The sequence below is a fragment of the Myripristis murdjan genome, chromosome 12 (genome assembly GCF_902150065.1).
Source record: "Myripristis murdjan chromosome 12, fMyrMur1.1, whole genome shotgun sequence".
Lineage (NCBI taxonomy): Eukaryota > Metazoa > Chordata > Actinopteri > Holocentriformes > Holocentridae > Myripristis > Myripristis murdjan.
Window position 1 is genome coordinate 3,791,466 of NC_043991.1, and position 18,306 is coordinate 3,809,771.

The window sequence follows — 18,306 nt, forward strand, 5'->3', positions numbered from 1 at the left end:
ACAAAAATGCTTTGATTAATCCAGAAGATAAATAAAACAGATTACTGATGACACATGAGCTAACTGTTTTTGGATTGTGGAACAATGTGACCATAATTTAATTTAATGGTTATAATGATGCCATAGAAGAAATTGAGATCTGTGTGTGTGTGTGTGTGTGTGTGTGTGTGTGTGTGTGTGTGTGTGTGTGTGTGTGTGTGTGTGTGTGCTTCAGGGAGAGACTTATTGGCAATTATGAAGCAACTCCAAAGAAACTATCACCATACTTGTAACCATTTCTTTTCCCAATGCCTGCTGTAACTGATTTGCAGTGTGTAATGCTGTGTGTCAAACACTGTAAAATAAGTTTAAAAAAAAAAAAATAAAAAGACAAAGATCAACAACAACATAATGAAAAGAGAAAGAAAAGACAAAATGAGAATGCCCAAAATTGGAATAGACAGTCTTGTCTACAAAAACAATCAACAGCGACAGGTTAAAGTGATATTGTGCCATCGTGGAATAGGCTAGAGAGCGTCTAGGTGGGTGTAAGCCCAAAAGCAAAATATAAGATGTCGCCATGACGCAGTATTATAGTCAAATACACAATCATTTACTTGCTCAAATCTGTAAATGATCAAAACAATCCACTGTTACCTTGATGGCTGCCATTATTTTGAGCTCTGAAAATAGCCACGTCCAGTGTTAGCCGGGCTAAGGCACATGCACTTCAAGCGGTTTAACGTCCAAACTTCAAGTTGGAATAACATCGTCACATCCATGAAACTAATTATCGACTTTTACATTTGTTTTTTTCAGGTACAACACCTGCAGTGCGTAGCTCAGCTTAGCCAAACAGTCCTTTCCTACTTACTGCTGCAAACAGCGGGGCATTACCACTGTATGTTTGCTTTGTTTCCTGCAGTTATTGTTTGAAGTGATGCAACCCCTTTAATTAAGTCTAAGCTTCTGTCTCAACTTGTGTTATGGCGTAAAAATATTAACTCTGTGATAAATAATGTAGTATACCTTATAACTCCTGACCTGTTGAGTCTGTATACAGTTGCAGATGGCAACAGCCACTAGATGGAGCCAAAGCATCACACAATTACGCAGCGTACCTTGAATTACAACTTCAACGACAACGATAAAACTCCTGAAAAGACACTGAAAAAGTGATATCTGCTCATTTTAGCATGGCAGTCTAGTGTCGTGGTGTGGACGGGGAAAACACAGAGCGTTTGTGCATGACTGTCACATGATCACACTAAAGTGCTAGCCAACATCCAAAATAACTCGTACTTGTTAGTTGCTACTAAAAGAAGCTAAATGTCATTGTCTACCCAGGGAAACTTCAGCGCATCAGTGTGTAGGGAAACTTTTTGAAAATGTCCTACTATGGCTGTGGAGCAAAAGACACAATTACATTGCTTCAGATTTACCTGACTTATTGTGGACGATCTTACGTTGCAGACCATTTTTGAAGCATTGGAAAACTGAACTAAAGTGAAAACAGAAGAATTTTTCAAGTAAATGCTCCCACATGCGCAGCAAACATGCAATGGATGAAGTCCCTTGATTTTACGGCGGCTACATCTGCATGGCGGCTTCAAGTGTTCATGGGTTGTGGCTTAAGCTCAGGGTCCAGGGTTCGGAGTTGGCGTCTGCTCATGCATGCTTTCAAACATTTTTCATGCATAAACCAGACATGTAAGGTCAGCAGTGAAGGCTTAGGGTGTGGTGTATTAGAAAAACAGGACTCTTCACCATTTATTTAAACCACTTAAGCATTAATAAGCAAATTACTTAAGGATGACAGTTTGTGATTACCAATTTGAGTCCTTCGATGGAAGATTTTGGTAGAAACAGTGACCCAAAACATTCTCTCCATCTAGTGGCCCTTGAGCAAGGCATGTAACCCTTAGCTGTTCCAGTCTGGCCATTGCGTGAGGCAGGTTGCTGCCCAAAAAGCGAATGTGTCTGCTAAACCTTCCATAGATAAATGGCAAAACAAAAAAAGTACAAAGTTGTGATCCTGGTCGGTATATAAAAAAAGAAATCCTGAAGTATTTCCACCATTCAGAGTCAAGCTGATGGCAAATATCTAATATCAGAAATCACAATCACAATCAGAAATGCTTTATTGATCCCCAAGGGGAAATTGGGGAATATTCTATGCATGGCACTAAAACTAGGCTTAACTCAGGGTTATGTAAAGTTCAAAAGGTTAGAAGTCGAAAAGGTTAGTAGTCAGGCTGATGATCAGCGTTCATGCCACATGTTTTCAGGCAATGCTCCAATACTTTGTTTATAATCCTAGAACTACGTCTATTTGATGGGTGCACGCTACAAAAATGCATCAAAACATTATACAACCTCAAGGTTTTGCATATGGACAAAAAGGCTACTGGCCATGGAAGAGTTCCCAGGTTAGCAGTCCGGTTCAGGGTCGGGGTTCACGCTCAGTGTGTTTTGATGCATGCGCTCCAGTATCCTGTGTATGCTGCTGAAACTGGGCCTGTCTGAGGGGTGCGTGCTCCAGCACAGCCGCATCAGGTTGTACAGCTCCAGAGGACAGTTCTCGGGACAGGAGAGGATGTGACCATCTCTCACGTAGTAAATCACCTCCTCGTGACCCATACCGTAGTACGGCTGCATCCCATGGGAGAAAATCTCCCATAACACCACACCGTAGGCCCACACGTCCGACTCACTGGTGTAGCGGTTGTAGAAAATAGACTCGGGGGGCATCCAGCGAATGGGGATGGCGTCGTTCTCGTTGGCTTTGTAGTAATCAGCCGAGTAGATGTTTCTGCTCAGGCCGAAGTCGGCGATCTTCACCACCATCTCCTCCCCGACCAAGCAGTTTCGGGTCGCCAGGTCCCGATGGACGAACTTGCGCTCCGACAGGTAGGCCATTCCTGCGGCGACCTGCTTGGAGATCGACAGCTGATCGGAGCAAGAGAGGAGCCCCGCCTCCAGCTCGGAGGAGAAACTGCGACCGGACAGGCTGGCTCGGCTCAAGGTGCGCACCGACTGGGTGGGAGATCGGCGCCGCAGGAACTCGTTGAGGTCGCCGTGGGCCATGTACTCAAACATGAGGCACATGGGCTTACCGACTGCACACACACCTAAGGAAACGGGACACACACACGATCATACTGTGAGCACATGACGACAAAATAAAACGGCTGGCAAATGACTGCACAGATAATCAGAGGAGGCAAAACAAACTCAGAAATAAGTGACGTATTCACACCATGTGGGATCAACTGTGGCTTTTTTCTTCTACAGTATGTTATAAAATGAGTTCATTCACAAAAAAAAAGGGAAAATAAATATTCACCTAGACGTAAACACAGACTTAAAGCGGAGTGTGTGCAGGCTCACACACAAAGTGGACGGTCAGCGTTACAGGGCCAGCTCTGTGCTGTAAACATGGTGTGTTTCTAAAATAACCTCATGTTGATCCGACCGTGCTCTGCCCCGCGGAGAAACTCCTCCACTCGGGTGATCTGATTCTGGCTGCGTGTGAGGAAAACTTGGCCGCGAGTCAGACGACTTACAAATGATGATCGAATTTCTCCAGATTCCTGGAAATCCCAGATATAATTTAGAACTTCCTGAATCGCTTGGCTCATCCAAAATTCATAGTTTCACACACAATCAGTTATTTCCTCTCGTGTTTTATCCGCACAGGCCGGAGAGCGAGGCACCGAGGAGCTCCGCTGTTTGCATGTTGGTGTGCAATGGACGGCACAGTTTGCTTGTTTATTTCAGAATCAGAATCATATTTTATTGATCCCTGAGGAGAAATTGGGTCATTTGCTCAAATTCTCAAGAGAAGACTAATCATGTTCAGATACAAGAAATAAAAAAAGAAATATAAAAATATGTGCGTTAGAAATTCATAAAACAGTGTGTGCATTATGTGGATGATGTAAAAAATATGTGCAATAAATAGATAGATAGAGGAATTAGAAACTGAGCCTATGTAAAAAGAATACCTATTTATTTACTTGCTTATTCTCTGACTTATTCAGTCCTTGTAAAGTTCAGCTGTTTGCACACATTTGCTGCGCACATCTGTCTGCTGGCAGGATATCTCTATCTAAAAAATTTCTGGCTGAGTGTCTGAGTGTCCTCATCTGTGTGATTTCTGTTACTGGACAGTGCCCTCTTTTAGACAAAACTATGAAACTGGGGGGAGACAGAACCTGATTCCACATTATATAAGTGAATGTTTGCCGTGTGAAGAAATCAAATTAGCTGAAAAACGACCCGATGGGAATGTTGTCTTTGGGTGTGACAGGCACAAAACTGTCCAGGTCTGCGCTCTCCTTAGTGCTCTCGAGTTTTCTTTACTGAACAACATCCAGGCCCTCAGGGTTCCTTTGTCCCCGTATTAGTGTGTGCATTCATTTCTGTTTGCAATGCACGGGATTACAGAGAACCACAGGCCATAGATGTGTCCTTGGTGTACCTTGGCATTTATACGTCTTATGTTTGTGGACTAAAAAGCTTCAGAGGCCATAATGAGAAACCCTCACAGTAATAGGAGATGGTCCAAGTGGTGAAAAAATAAGTAAAGATAAAAGTGAGTAAAGATAAAAGCATCTTTCTTTCTTTGCATTGGTACATTTGGTATAATTTTATTAATAAATTCATCCTTGGGCTGCTGAACACTTATTTTTCCTTTTATATGTCCGGTAAAGTGCAGCCATGGCCTTCGCTCCCATAACTTCATTGTTTTCACCGTCACCTCAGCAAAAAGGTATTTTCCTGCTCTGCCCCCTCAACCTGGAACGCACCACAGCAGCCTGATCCCCGAGGGAGTTTCATCTTCTTTTAGAGGGAGAGAGAGCGTCTGTTCTTAGCATTTTAATCCTAATCTGTTTATCACTTGGCACTTAGTGTTGGTCTGGAGAATGAGACCGTGTGTCTGAGTGACATCACCTGTATAAATCAACGTTAAAAACATGACCAGCTGTCAGGAGTGGGTGGAGGACGTTTCTAAATCTTGGCATTTTCTTAAGCTGAAGAGAGAATGTCTGCGGACCGGTGGGGACAGGAGAAATATTCTCCAAACCCTGAGTGGTGGTGGGTTGATACAGGACTGGAGATTAGATTTGCAGGGATCATATTTGTGGCTGATCTCATTAGAGAAGCGTTCGCATCTCCAGCTGAACTTATTAGCAGTAAGCGATCTCAACAACACGGAGATGTTTGGCAGCAGACAAAGCGCAGTCACATCCCTCCATCAGCAGGATGATCACACAAAATGCCTCATGTTGTTGCGCAATTTATTTCATTCCCACTGGACGTGCACAGCTTATGAGTCAATAAAACAGGATTCATGGATACAGCGGGATTCCCCGTTTTTATTTGGACCGCTGTTTCGGACTCACGGCCACGTCACGCTTCTGATCAGGATTTATTTGTAAATCAAACAAAGTCAGAAGGCGGCGAGGGAACTGCAGCGTCACAACACTGATGCAAGATCATTTACTGCAGGATTGTGGCACATACTGTCTTCTTCAGGAACGCAAACAAAACAGTGTTCTCCGACCAAATAAATACAATAATAAATAAATACTGCATCAGAGTTACTCAGTTAGTAAACCTAACCCGTCTCATCCTGATGCTGAAGGTGATCTTCAGCATCAGGATGAGAAAGGGGCGTGACCGAGCTGCAGAATTTGACAACTTGGGAATGAAAATGTGCTAAGGAGGCACCCTACAGAGCTTAATGAAGAGGTATTACTGAACTGTTGTCTGTAAATGTTTTCCTGAAACATTGACAAAGGCCGTAAGATGAAACATGTCTGTTATGGACTGAAAAAAAAGACTTTTTACAGTGAGTGTGGCTCTCTCTTCAGTTTAAACTTCAGATGCTGCATCACGTGGTCCGTGTGAAGCCCAGTCTCAAGGTATTTTGTGTGATAGCCACAGTAAGTTATGTTGGATTGTCATTTTTTTTTTTTTTTTTTTTTTTTTCAATTCAATTTTCAGTTGTATTTTCAATTTTCAATTTTCAGTTGTAAGTTCAATTTTATTTGTATCGTATCAAATCATAACAAAAGTTGTCTCAAGGAGCTTTACAGAAACCCAACAGATATCGGCCAAATCCATGGACCAAAATCTGCCCCAAAGAGCAGCACAGGGTGACAGCGGCAAAAAAAAAAAAAAACAACCTTTTAACAGAAAAACCTTGACCAGAACCAAGCTCTGGGTTCTGCTCAAGGTTTTTCTGTGGGCGGAGAGAAAGAGAGAGCGTGAGAGAGAGGAAGAGAGAGAGAGGAGCACACTTTCCCGACTGGTTAGGCCAGGTTTGGACAAAAATTTTGAAATTATATTCAGGTTTGATTCAGGTTCGGTCACATCGGCATTATTTTAGTGACAAATGATGGACCTGCTGTCTGTTCTGGAAAACTTCCTGTACAGTGCTTTAGTTTACGTGATGACACTGAAGGCAACATGTAGGCTGTCTCAGGCTGTAAATGTATCCTGGTGATGGGGGACGAGCAAAATCTCGGGCTGGGGTCGGGTTCAGACACAGAAACAGGTTCGGCTCAGGCTCAGTTATATGCTCCCGTCTCCGGTCGGGTTCGGACAAAAATATGCACTTTATTTTCAAAGTAATGCATTTCAGCTGGAAGCACGTTTCACACTGTGAGGCAGTAAAAGAGCGAGGAAGTCGACGTTAGGAGGACGGAGGGTTGGTGGATCAGTCGGTCAACATCAGCTTCCCTGCAGGAGATCACGGTTCAATTCCCAAGTCCATTTCCTGTTTCCTTACATAGGATTTCTATTTTGTAACACTAACCACGAACTTTTCTTAACCTCAGCCAAACTTAAACCTTGACTGGACTTTTTGTTTGCTATCTGTCTTGCTTTGGACTGACACACAACAGCGAGGACAGAATATAAAGGGCCAATCCCAATTTACCCCTTAACCCGACCACTTGCCCCTACCCCTCTGTTTTGCGCGTTCACGCATAGGGGTAGGGATGTCCCAATTCTTGTTGAGGCTGAGGGGCGTTCTTATCGGCGGCATGACGCGCAGCGGAGACGTATTCTTCTCCTTACATTCTTTCGATTCGCTATTGACAACCGCAAAAAGATGCCAACAGCCCACGTAAAAGAGATTACCACAGCTGAAGACGTCATTTTGTGATTGTGATTTACCGGCAAAAAAAAAAAAAAACGTCGCGTCTGTTTACAACGTCACTGATGACCAGTGTTGGGACCAATTACTCACAAAACTAATAAGTTACAATTACTAATTACTTCTGTAAAAAAGTAATTTTGATTACTACTCAATTACTGCAGCAGAAGAGTAATTCAATTACTGGGGAAAGTAATTTTTATGATTACTTTTTTCTTTTCTTAAATCCTCTTATTAATGCACATATTTTTGCGTTGCTGTTGCAGTGTGGACATTGCTGTCAAATTTCATCTATCATTGTCTGTGTTGGGCACGTTACTTTGAAAAAGTAATTCATTACAGTTTAAAGTAGTGATGCCAGCTTGTTCAGGTGGGGAATTGAACCCCCGGTCTTCTGTCTGGCAGGCGGAGGCACTATTTGCTCTGCCGTCGGGGAACACGTGTTTCCTGTAATTTGTGCTCATTCTCCATGCATGTTGATAAGTTACGAAAAAATTGACACACCGCTTTTTCTCCACAAGACGCACATTTTTTTGAAGAGGATAATAAAGTAATAATAATTATTAGTAGTAAGTAACGGCGCATTTTATTGTCAGTAACGGTAACGGCGTTGAGTAATCAAAGAAACAGTAATTTCATTGATTACTCGCTACTGATAAAAGTAACGCCGTTAGTAACGCCATTTCTTTGTAACGCCGTTACTCCCATCACTGCTGATGACTAATGATGACGTTTCCGGGGCTGAAGGGTTGTCCCATTTCATGGGGGAGTATTTCAACCCCTACCCCTTGTAACTTTGTTGCAAGGGGCAAGTGGCACTCGAAAAAGAGGGGTAGGGGTAGGGGTGAGAATAAGAAATGGGATTGGCCCAAAGACTGTTTTTTTCTCCTACGTTAATTCTTTGTCCAGCAGGAGCGGGATGCGGGCAGGAGGAGAGTGAGATGTTTTCAGGAGGAGGAGGAGGAGGAGGAGGAGAGCCGGGCCGCGGGGCGAGCAGAGGAAGTCGGGATGTCATGCTCAGTTAGTTCATGTCTTGTGGGTCAAACCGCGGGACAGCTCCCCCGAGGAAAGCCCTGATTACTGCTCTCTAGGGTGTTTGAGTGTGTGTGAGTGTGTGTGTGTGTGTGTGAATGTGTGTGTGTGTGTGTGTGAGAGAGAGAGAAAGAGAGAGAGGGAGGACAGTCATAAACAGTAGTGTCCTCGGGAGAAAAGGTCAATGGTGGGATCAAGATGTTTCACTCTATTGCTAAATAGAACACAGGGACACAGGACCCATCACACACACACACACACACACACACACACACACACACACACACACACACACACACACATCTGTGCATGTGTATATTTTTCATATTTCTTGTTGCATTAAATTATTCCAGAGTTGAATCAGGGGGCAATTTATGAGATTTTTTTTTTTTTTTTTTTGTAAAAGTGTTATAAAACCAAAAGGAGGAAACCAAACTAAAGGTCACTTTAAATAACAAAGAAAAAAAAAAAAGGAAAATTTGAAATCTGAACCAAAAGTAACAAAGATAATCCAACCTATATTAAAGATAACAATAATAATAATAATTATTATTATTATTATAATAATAATGCACATCATCATTAGTATTTAACAAGCTGTATTTTCCTGTCAAGCTGCCTGGATGAAGGACAGTGAGGATGAGGAATATCTCTCTCTCTCTCTCTCTCTGCTGGATCAAAGGCCGGCTGGAAAAAGTTTCAGCCATAAAATGAACCTGAGAAAATAAACTGGACTGTGATCGCAGCTCGTGATCGATGGCTCTGTTTACTCGCTCTGAGCGCCGGCCATTCCCCGAAACGTCCTCCTGGAGCTAAATTTAGACGGGACTCGTTTGAGGATCAGATTAGATCGACTCAAATAGTCCAGATAAACTTGAATGGGAGACGTTTGTTTCACTCAGGCCAACAGCAGGCGCTCTGCTGCAGCTCAGACTCAATCTGAACCTCTGCTAGGGTTATGACATTTCAGAATAAAAGCCCAAAGATGGGGCTTCTGTATAAGGGGAATTATTTCAGTGGAAACCAAGAGCTGGAGTCTCTTAAACCGAAATGTGTCACCTGCACACAAAAATGCCTTCATTTCTTCTAAAAACTGTTTTAAATTTGTTACTATGGCTTTTGAAGATATATTTTGAAACACACCCATTTGTCTAAAATCTAACAAATATCTGTGGTGATAAAGAATATTTTAAAAAGTCAGTAAAGGTAACGATACACTAATTGTATTCGATGCCCAGTGCAGACCATAGGACCTCCTGCCTGTCACTCACAGAGTTCAAATTTTATTTTCTGCAGGTAGGACGACGGAAACTCCAGCAAAAATGAGCAAATAACACTTTTTTTTGTAATCACTGGGGGGAAAAAAGCAAAATCAGACAAAAATAAAATGTCTTTTTGACTTTAAACAAGTTTCTGACTTGATGCTGAACAGTTCGCATCCTCGCCTACAGCATCAGCTCTCTCTCTCTTTTCCAGCGTTCAGTTTTTCCTTTTGATTTGTCTTGTTTCTTTTATTTCTCTTTCTCTCTCGTTCTTTCTCTGTGTTTGCTTTCTCTTTCTCGGTCTTGAGGAAAAACTCTGACCCAGCTGCTGTGTGATGTAAAATTCAGCTGTGAGTGCAACCTCTCCTTGTAAATCGTTCAGCGTTTCAGCCAGCGAGCGCTTCCACACACACACACACACACACACACACACACACACACACACACTGACCTAGCAGCCGTACGATGTTTGGGTGGTCGAACTCGGCCATGAGCGCCGCCTCTCTCTGGAAGTCGTTCTGCATGTCGGCCGAGGCTTCCTCCTTCAGCATCTTCACCGCCACCATGGTGAAGGACTCCAGGGGCAGCAGGCCCGGTGCTCTGCCACACACACACACACACACGCACACACGCACACACACACACAAATGCACAAACACAGATTAGCGTACAGTATTAACATTGCTTTTTTTTAAGTCAAGGAGTTGATGAGATGATGCAGTTAAAAATTCGTTTTTCTACACTGGGATCATGGCATGGAATTGTTTGCCCACTGCCATAAGACTCCTAACATCTAGAGAAATTTTTAAAAGGCAGGTCAAGCAGCTTTTATGGAAGAAGGTGAATGTGCCTTGATTCTAGATAGTTTCACTGCTTTTTAATTGTTATTTGTTTTATGGGATATCTTCTGTTCCCACCTATTTTTGTATGACCTCTGTCTTGACTTTCTCTGTTTCTTGTCTATTTTGTTTCTTGTGTGTAACACCAAGGACCATGCTGGAAATAAGTTTTGTACTTTTGCATGTCATCCTATGGATTGCTGTTTTATTCGTCTTAATCCATAAATCTATCTATCTATCTATCTATCTATCTATTTGTAGCCTGATAATCAAAAGACTAAACTCTAAAATGTGAGTTTGTCTGGAAGCTCTCCGTTCAGTTTCAGACATCAAAATGCCTCTAAACACAAGCGGATAAACCTGCAAACCTCAGAGCAGAGAAACGTGTGATATATGTATACAAAAATGTAATCAGACTACAGCGTGCCGTTGTTTGTTCTTCCCAACTTTAGGTCAAGGTCAAGGTAACTTTATTATCCCCAATGGGGCAATTTGTTGTAAAAAATTTCACTTCCAAAAGAAAAAACTCCAAATGGTCTGAAACGCGCTCCTAACCACTTTCTGAAGGGTCGATTTGGGCTGTGACACTCCCGACCGGACGCTATTGACTTTGAACGGGACCAGGGGCGGATCTAGACAAATATTCATGGGGTGGCAAGAGGGTGGCATGGAGATTTTAAGGGGTGGCAGAAATATATATGCTAATTTAATACCAAACGATCCCATATATCAATATTTGCTTGGGAAAACCCCCAAATGAGGATATTTTAACTCAAAAACATTCCATTATTGTGGTACATGAGTAAAGCATTGAATAGAAAACCAAAAGGTGGCATTAGAAATATACATTTTGATTTATTTATTTATTTATTCATTTATCAACCCCTTAAATAGTAGGAGTGTCATCTTTTGTTGAATTTACTTGCACTCGGACATTTGAGTCTCGTAACAGAGAGTTTCCGAACAGCCACAATTAAAAAAATAAATAAATAAACTGTCTGAAATTGGGGTGGCAAGGCATTTTTCTAGGGGGGCAGCTGCCACCCCCTGCCACCCCCTAGAACCGCCTATGAACCGGACGCTTTTTTCGGCCGTATCTCCGGAGCCATACATCGTCGTAGAGACTCGGGCGTGGGCTGAGAAAAAAAAATAAATAAATAAAAAATTAACCCGGCATTGGGAAGTAAACCAAAGACACGAAACAAATCGAGAAATTTCCGTCTTCTTCATGTTTTAGCTTTAAGTTTGTTTCTGAGCCGCGGTTTGTGAAGCTCTTTGGAGCAAAACGGGGGGACGACTGAAGCCGAAACTGTGGACATTCAAAATACGACAAACTTAACAAACCTCCTCACCCCTTTAAGGTCAGAGGTCATCAGTGAGGTGTTTTTTTTCACCGAGCTCCATCCAAACACACAGCCTGACAGCCACAGTGCCATTGTTTTGCTGCAGTTTACCTTTAAATGTCAACCCGCTTAAAATATGAGCATGAGGATACACACACACACACACACACACACACATAAACACACACACACCTTCGTGCACAAAAACACACGCACGCTTTCACATTCACTCGCACCTACTTCCTGTTGTGCCCCACTGGAGACGAGTAAAGTCAACATGTTGTTTCTCAGCGCAGAGTTAAATATAGATTACACACAGAGACCTGCACACACACACACACACACATATACATACACCACCATGGGAAGCTACAGATTGAGGCCCATCTGCCAGACATTAACTCCAAGGGTCTATTTAGGGCTTCATGTGTATGTGTGTGTATCTGTATTCATAAATGCCTGTCCATATGTGTGTGTGTGTGTGTGTCTGTGTGTGTCTGTGTGTCTGTGTGTGTGCTGGTGTAGCCTATCTGTACTTTTGGGTGCATAATGTAATACAGCAAAATCATATTCTGCAATCACATTTGTTGGTGCATGTGTGTCAGTGTGTGTGTGTGTGTGTGTGTGTGTGTGTGTGTGTGTGTGTGTGTGTGTGGTATCTTCCCAGGGGTGTCTATATACTGCAGCGTTCCAGGGGATTAGCAGCTGGACAGGAGGACCTCTCAGAGGATCCGGATGGCCACACACTCCAGGTGCTGCAGTTAAAAGGCCACTAATTAACTCTGTCCACTGCTGTGTGTGTGTGTGTGTGTGTGTGTGTGTGTCCCAGTTGCTCTGCAGGGCTCTACACACTGCTGACAGACTTAACTAACATATCTCAGTGTTTCCTTTTTTACATTTGTTTATTTTATTTTATTTATTTATTTTTTTAATTATTGTACTAAATTTTATTTATTTATTTTTTATTTTTAACCTTTTAGTCTGGTTCTTAACTGAATTTTATTTATTTTATTATTTATTTATTTTACCTTTTTAGACTGTTTTTTAAGTGGATTTTAATTATTTTATTATTTATTTATTTACTTATTTATTTTACCTTTTTAGACTGCTTTTAATTGAATTTTATTTATTTGATTATTTATTTATTTACTTATTTATTTTACCTTTTTAGACTGGTTTTTAATTGAATTTTATTTATTTGATTATTTCTACCTTTTTAGTCTTGCCTTTAACTGAATTTTATTTTATTACTTATTTATTTATTACTTATTTTATTACTTATTTATTTTATTACTTATTTTATTACTTTTATTTTTTAGATGTTTACTGTATTATCGATTATCTTCTCTCTGGTGTTTCCTCACCTCAGAGTGGCGAGTGTAGGAGAGCGTTTCCTCACTGTTCTTAATTCCTCTTCTTAATTGTTTTTATGTAAAGCACTTTGGGCTGCTCCTTTTGTAGGAAAAGTGCTCTATAAATAAAGTTTGATCGATTGATTGATTGATTGATTGATTACATGTTAAAGGACCGGTGATTCTGCATGTTCAGAGTTTTATCTCCAGAACGTTCGTGCTGATCTCCTCCCAAAGCGAGCAGATTTCATCACTCCTCCTCCCTTTCCTTTCCTCCAGCCGCTGGTTTCCATTCATTCCACTACGATATGAACATGAACTTTCAGAGCCTTCACACTTTCTTCACTCCAGTTTTCCATCAGCGGAATAAAGTCCTCCACATGAGTTTTCCTAAAAGCAGCAGCACTATTGGCTTTTCAGGACTTTTTCAAACTGAAACGCTCCCTCCTCCTCCTCCTCCTCCTCCACCGGGGAAAATAGTCTCTAAGCGGGGAAATGTTTTGCTTTCCACAGCCAATCATCAGCTGTGTGGTTCCTGAATGTTGAGGACTTTGTTAACATTATACGGCGGCTGCTTCAACCAAAAATTCACATTTGAAATCGGAGAGATTTCGATTCCATGTTGTGAAATCTTTAGAGCAGCCACATGACTGACTGATAAACGGTCCAAACACTCAAAATCACTGCTATGGGCTTTTAATAAATGTTCATTTCGCTTCCTGCTGTTACTAATTAGAGGTGTAATGGTAACACTTTACAATAAGAGTACAACAATTAACGTTAGTTAATGCTGTAATAAACATGAAGTAACAGGTAATAAACATGAAGTAACAGGTAATAAACATGAAGTAACAGGTAATAAACATGAAGTAACAGATAATAAACATGAAGTAACAGGTAATAAACATGAAGTAACAGGTAATAAATATGAAGTAACAGGTAATGAACATTAAGTAACAGTGAACTAACCGTTAACTAATGTGTCTAAGAATCATGTACTAATGCTGTTCATGCTAAGGTATTAATTTATATGTTATTTAAGGGTTATTGTAGATATTATTAACATTAGTAAATGTCATAATAATCATGAACTAACAGTTAATTAACCATTACGGCATTAACTAATGTAAACTAGGGTAATTGTTGTACTCTTATTGTGAAGTGTTACCGGTGAAAATAACTCATTTCATTGATTCCAGTCCTGTACCTCAGTCCAGTTTTGAGGTTATGGGTGAGGCACTTAACTGTTTTGTATCTGTGTATTTATCTATATTTATATTTATCTGTTTATCTATATATGTATATTAGGACATATGTGCTGTGGTTGGGTGAGGCTGTGTGGTACTGTGTATTTTTTGGATTTTTTTTTATGCACTCCTAATTCCATTGTATTTATAATACAATAATAATAAAGGCTTTATAATTTTTATTTTTTATTTATTTATTTATTTATGTTTGTTTGTTTGTTTGTTTGTTTTTTATCTATTTATAATTTTATTTTTTTTTATTTATTTTTTTTAGTGACAGTGTCAGTGAAAGTGAAAGGCAGTTGCTATGACGCCCAGTGTGCTGATATTTACAGGTTAAAATTAAAAGACAGGGCTTTGTTTTGCCAAATGTAACTTTTACTCAGAAGAAAATAATGCTAATATGATCATATAAATAATAAACCTACTTATTGTTACTGCTTTACGTCGGATCCAGATCCAGATCCAGATCCGGATCCAGATCCAGGTGCAGCAGGTGACGCGTGTCCATGGCTGATGATGTAATTATGTTTTATATAAAGACTCGACCTGGCCTCTCGTTTTAAAAATAGATCGATGACCTTTTTGGAAATAAACGCCGCGCCGGGCACGACGTGACCCGGGAGTCGCGGTGCGTTCAGGGTCGCCTGGGGAAAAGTGACACCTGCAGCGGAACCTGCTTGTGACTTTGTGAATGACGCAGCAGCTTGGCCTCGTTCAGCTCTCTCTCTCTCTCTCTCTCTCCCTCTCTCTCTCTCTCTCCCTCCCTCCCTCCCTCTCTCTCTCGAGGAATATCTGCAGCATCATGTGGCTGTTTACCTCCTGGCTGCAATGATGATGATGATGACGGGGCGATATTAAATCGGTCTGGGTCATTTAATATCGACAGCGAGCCTCCCTCTCGCTCCGATTTAGAAAAAGAGGCTCAGCAACTTCTCTCTCTCTCTCTCTCTGTTGCTCTCTTTCTCTCATTTCTTCAAGGATTCAAGGATTCAAGGAACTTTATTGTCATATCAGCTCACATTTACACGTTAGTGGTACGAAATTAGGACTCAGGTCCCGGTATAAGCCTAAATAAATAAATAAAGCAAGGTAAAAAAAACAAAAAAAAAAGAAGTGTAAACATATAAAATAAGATATATAAGTATAAACAGTATATATGAATATAAACACTATGTATAAGTATAAACAGTATGTATCACTATTCCCTCTATCCCTTCATCTATCACTCCTCTCCCTCTTTCCCCCCGTCTCTTGTTCCCTCTCCGCCTCTGCTTTCTTTCCTTTTTCTCTCTCACACTCTCCATCTCTTTTTTTTTTCAGCCTCTTTTTCGTTTTTCTGTATCCTGTTCTGTTCTTCTTGGCCGGTTTCGTTCTGTTTTGTTTGTTTTGCTCTCCTTTCCTTGTGGAGTTACGAGTCATGTTTTTGTGTTTCTTTTTCTTATTTTATTTTATTTGATCTTTGTATTTTATTTCACCTTGTTTTGTTGTGTTTGCCCTGGTTTTGCTGATGTAATTATCAATATTATTTCTGTGAGCCTCGTTTGATGCTGAGAGGGAGAGTCGGGGAATCTGTGTGTGTTTGTCCTCGTGTTTTTATTTAATTTTTTTTTATATGTTTACTACAGGAAGAAGAGCTGCTAGTGGACAGTAACTAACGGGGCTTCAAAGAAACAAATAAACAAACAAATAAACAAACTTTGAGTCAGGCTGTGTTGGGGATAATCTTCATTCTTGTCTGTAGTCCATTTCCTTTTCCTCTTTCCTTTTTGTGTTATTTTGCAAATGTGAGTTTTACTCCTACAAATGAATTAAATGTATTTCTGCAGGCAGAACAAATCCTGATTATGTTTTTTTCTTTTTGGATCACATTTTAAAGCTACATTAAGCAAAATTACAGGCATTTTTTAAACAGTAAAATGATGCCTTGCAGTGTGAGAGTCATCACTGTGAGTCGTCTGCTGGGATTTGCCTGCTTTGAACTTTCTAAATTTCTGTTTCGGCTCGAATAACCTCCTCCTCTGACCCCCACTTCACCTCCTCGCCGCTTTAACGTCGTTCAAAGCGTCTCTGAAAAGTCACGTTCTGCAGGTGAACGCATTCAAATTTGAAAACAGTGGCGCGAACGCCTCCGTCACTGCAGTCGGCATCACGGTGACAAAAAAACGTTCATTCAAAGCAGCGTTTCAAACACAACCAGCGAGAAAACTGTTGACTTTCAACTTAAAACCACAAATCAAATCTGCTTTTTCACTGTCCGTTTGACCACCCCGCTCACCTGGCTTGGAAAACCCGTCCGAACGCTCCCTCTCCGATGTCTCGGACGTACTGGATGTTGTTGCGGGGATACTCCAGGGCCAGCAGCTTGGAGTTGAGCAGCAGGGGAACCCGCTGGTACATGGGGTTGGGGTGAAGCCGGTCCAGCAGGAGCTCAGAGGGAAGAGCCGTCAGCGTCGGCGTCTCCATCGCTCTGCAGGGAGACGGGAGGGCCAGACATTACCTGTGCACATCTGTAAATTTACCTGTCTGTTCACAGAGGTCTAATCTAACACACTCAGAACAGTTTTAACCCTATAAAGCCATTTGTATCATACATGATACACATTTTCAATTCCTTTTTTCGTTTAACCCTTATATGGTATTCGTTTTTTTGTTACACAGGGAGCCCTGCTGGATCTGGTGGACCCGTTGCAAATTGGGGCTTTTAATTCAACATAATCAAACCTTTTTTTGTTAAAATACTCAGCAGATTTTTACTTCATCCCCATTGCAAGTAATAGAAACAATACATATGTTTGCTGTTTGTGAAAACAGGTCTCACAGCCCCGAATACCTTATAAGGGTTAATCAATACTTGACCAAAATACTGTTGTATACCTTTGAACACTTCCCCTGTTCACCCTGGACCATACCATTGGCACTTCAAGTACATATCATATATCATACACCAGAAATGTCGTGTAATAACATTTTTTTTTTTTTTTTTTTTTTTTTTTAAGATTTTGTTATAGGACTAAATAAAGGGTTCAGTTTAAAAAAAATGGAATTTTCTGCCAATTCTTTCATAGTTCAGGCTTTACAGGGTTAATTTGAACTTGGTGTGCAGGATTTAGGATTTCTACGTATTTCTGTCCTCCTCCTGTCATGAGAAAGAAAGTCTACACTGCAAAAAGTCCAAATCTTACCAAGATAATTTGTCTTATTTCAAGTAAAAATGTCTTATTTCTAGTCAAAATATCTCATTAGCAAATTTTTACTTGTTCACTTGTGTCTCAAGTAAAAATTTGCTTGTTCCATTGGCAAAATTTGTTTCTTGTTTCAAGCAAATTTTCACTTGTTTCAAGTAGATTTTCACTTGAAACAAGTGAAAATTGTCTAAAGACAAGTTATGTCTGAGCTGATCATGTCTTATTTTAAGTGTAATGAGATATTTTGACTAGAAATAAGACATTTTTACTTGAAATAAGACAAATAATCTTGGTAAGATTTGACTTTTTGCAGTCTAGCGAGCGAGATCTGAACGCAGTTTGGGTGAAAAGGTCACGGTTTGCTTTGCCACATCATGAAGCAATGCACTGTCAAACTGAGATTTTCCACAGCTGTGAGCAGGACACTCATTTCACTGCTAGGTGCGTGTGTTTTTCACAAAATGCAGGTGCTGATTCATGATTGTTGATTCATTAACCGGATACATTCTGGAGCAAACAGAGCTTGAGATGATCTGACCGGATGCCAGAGCGAGTGACACAAGACGGACAAGAAAATAAGAAATAACAGGTAGAAAGATAAGAGAGAGAGAGAGAATAAAGGGGTGTTTCGTCTCTCTCTCACCTCTTCCTGTTCCTCCACTGCTTCCTGTGCCGTCGGCAGGCGAGGATGATGATGGTGAAGAGGACGGCGACGGCGACGGCAGTGAGGAGGATGATGATGACCGACATGGAGTACGCCGGAGACACGGGCACGGCCACAGGGGGGAGCCGCTGAGTCTGACGGGTGAGCGACGCCTCTGTCTTCGCTGCTGAAAGACACACACACACACACACACACACACACACACACACACACACACACGTGACAGCCTGTT

General features: G+C 41.0%; 1 protein-coding gene across 1 annotated transcript in view; it reads right to left on the reverse strand.

The window, feature by feature from the left end:
• Positions 1-2,409: 2,409 nt before the first annotated feature.
• The window catches only part of musk (muscle, skeletal, receptor tyrosine kinase), a 46,732-nt gene continuing 30,835 nt past the window's right edge, over positions 2,410-18,306 (reverse strand). Inside the window, exons 14-17 of the mRNA XM_030065771.1 lie at positions 18,054-18,237; positions 16,501-16,692; positions 9,893-10,041; positions 2,410-3,110 (exon numbers count right to left, since the gene is read on the reverse strand). Coding sequence (XP_029921631.1) covers positions 2,410-3,110; positions 9,893-10,041; positions 16,501-16,692; positions 18,054-18,237 — 1,226 coding nt within the window. The remainder of the gene's footprint in view (positions 3,111-9,892; positions 10,042-16,500; positions 16,693-18,053; positions 18,238-18,306) is intronic.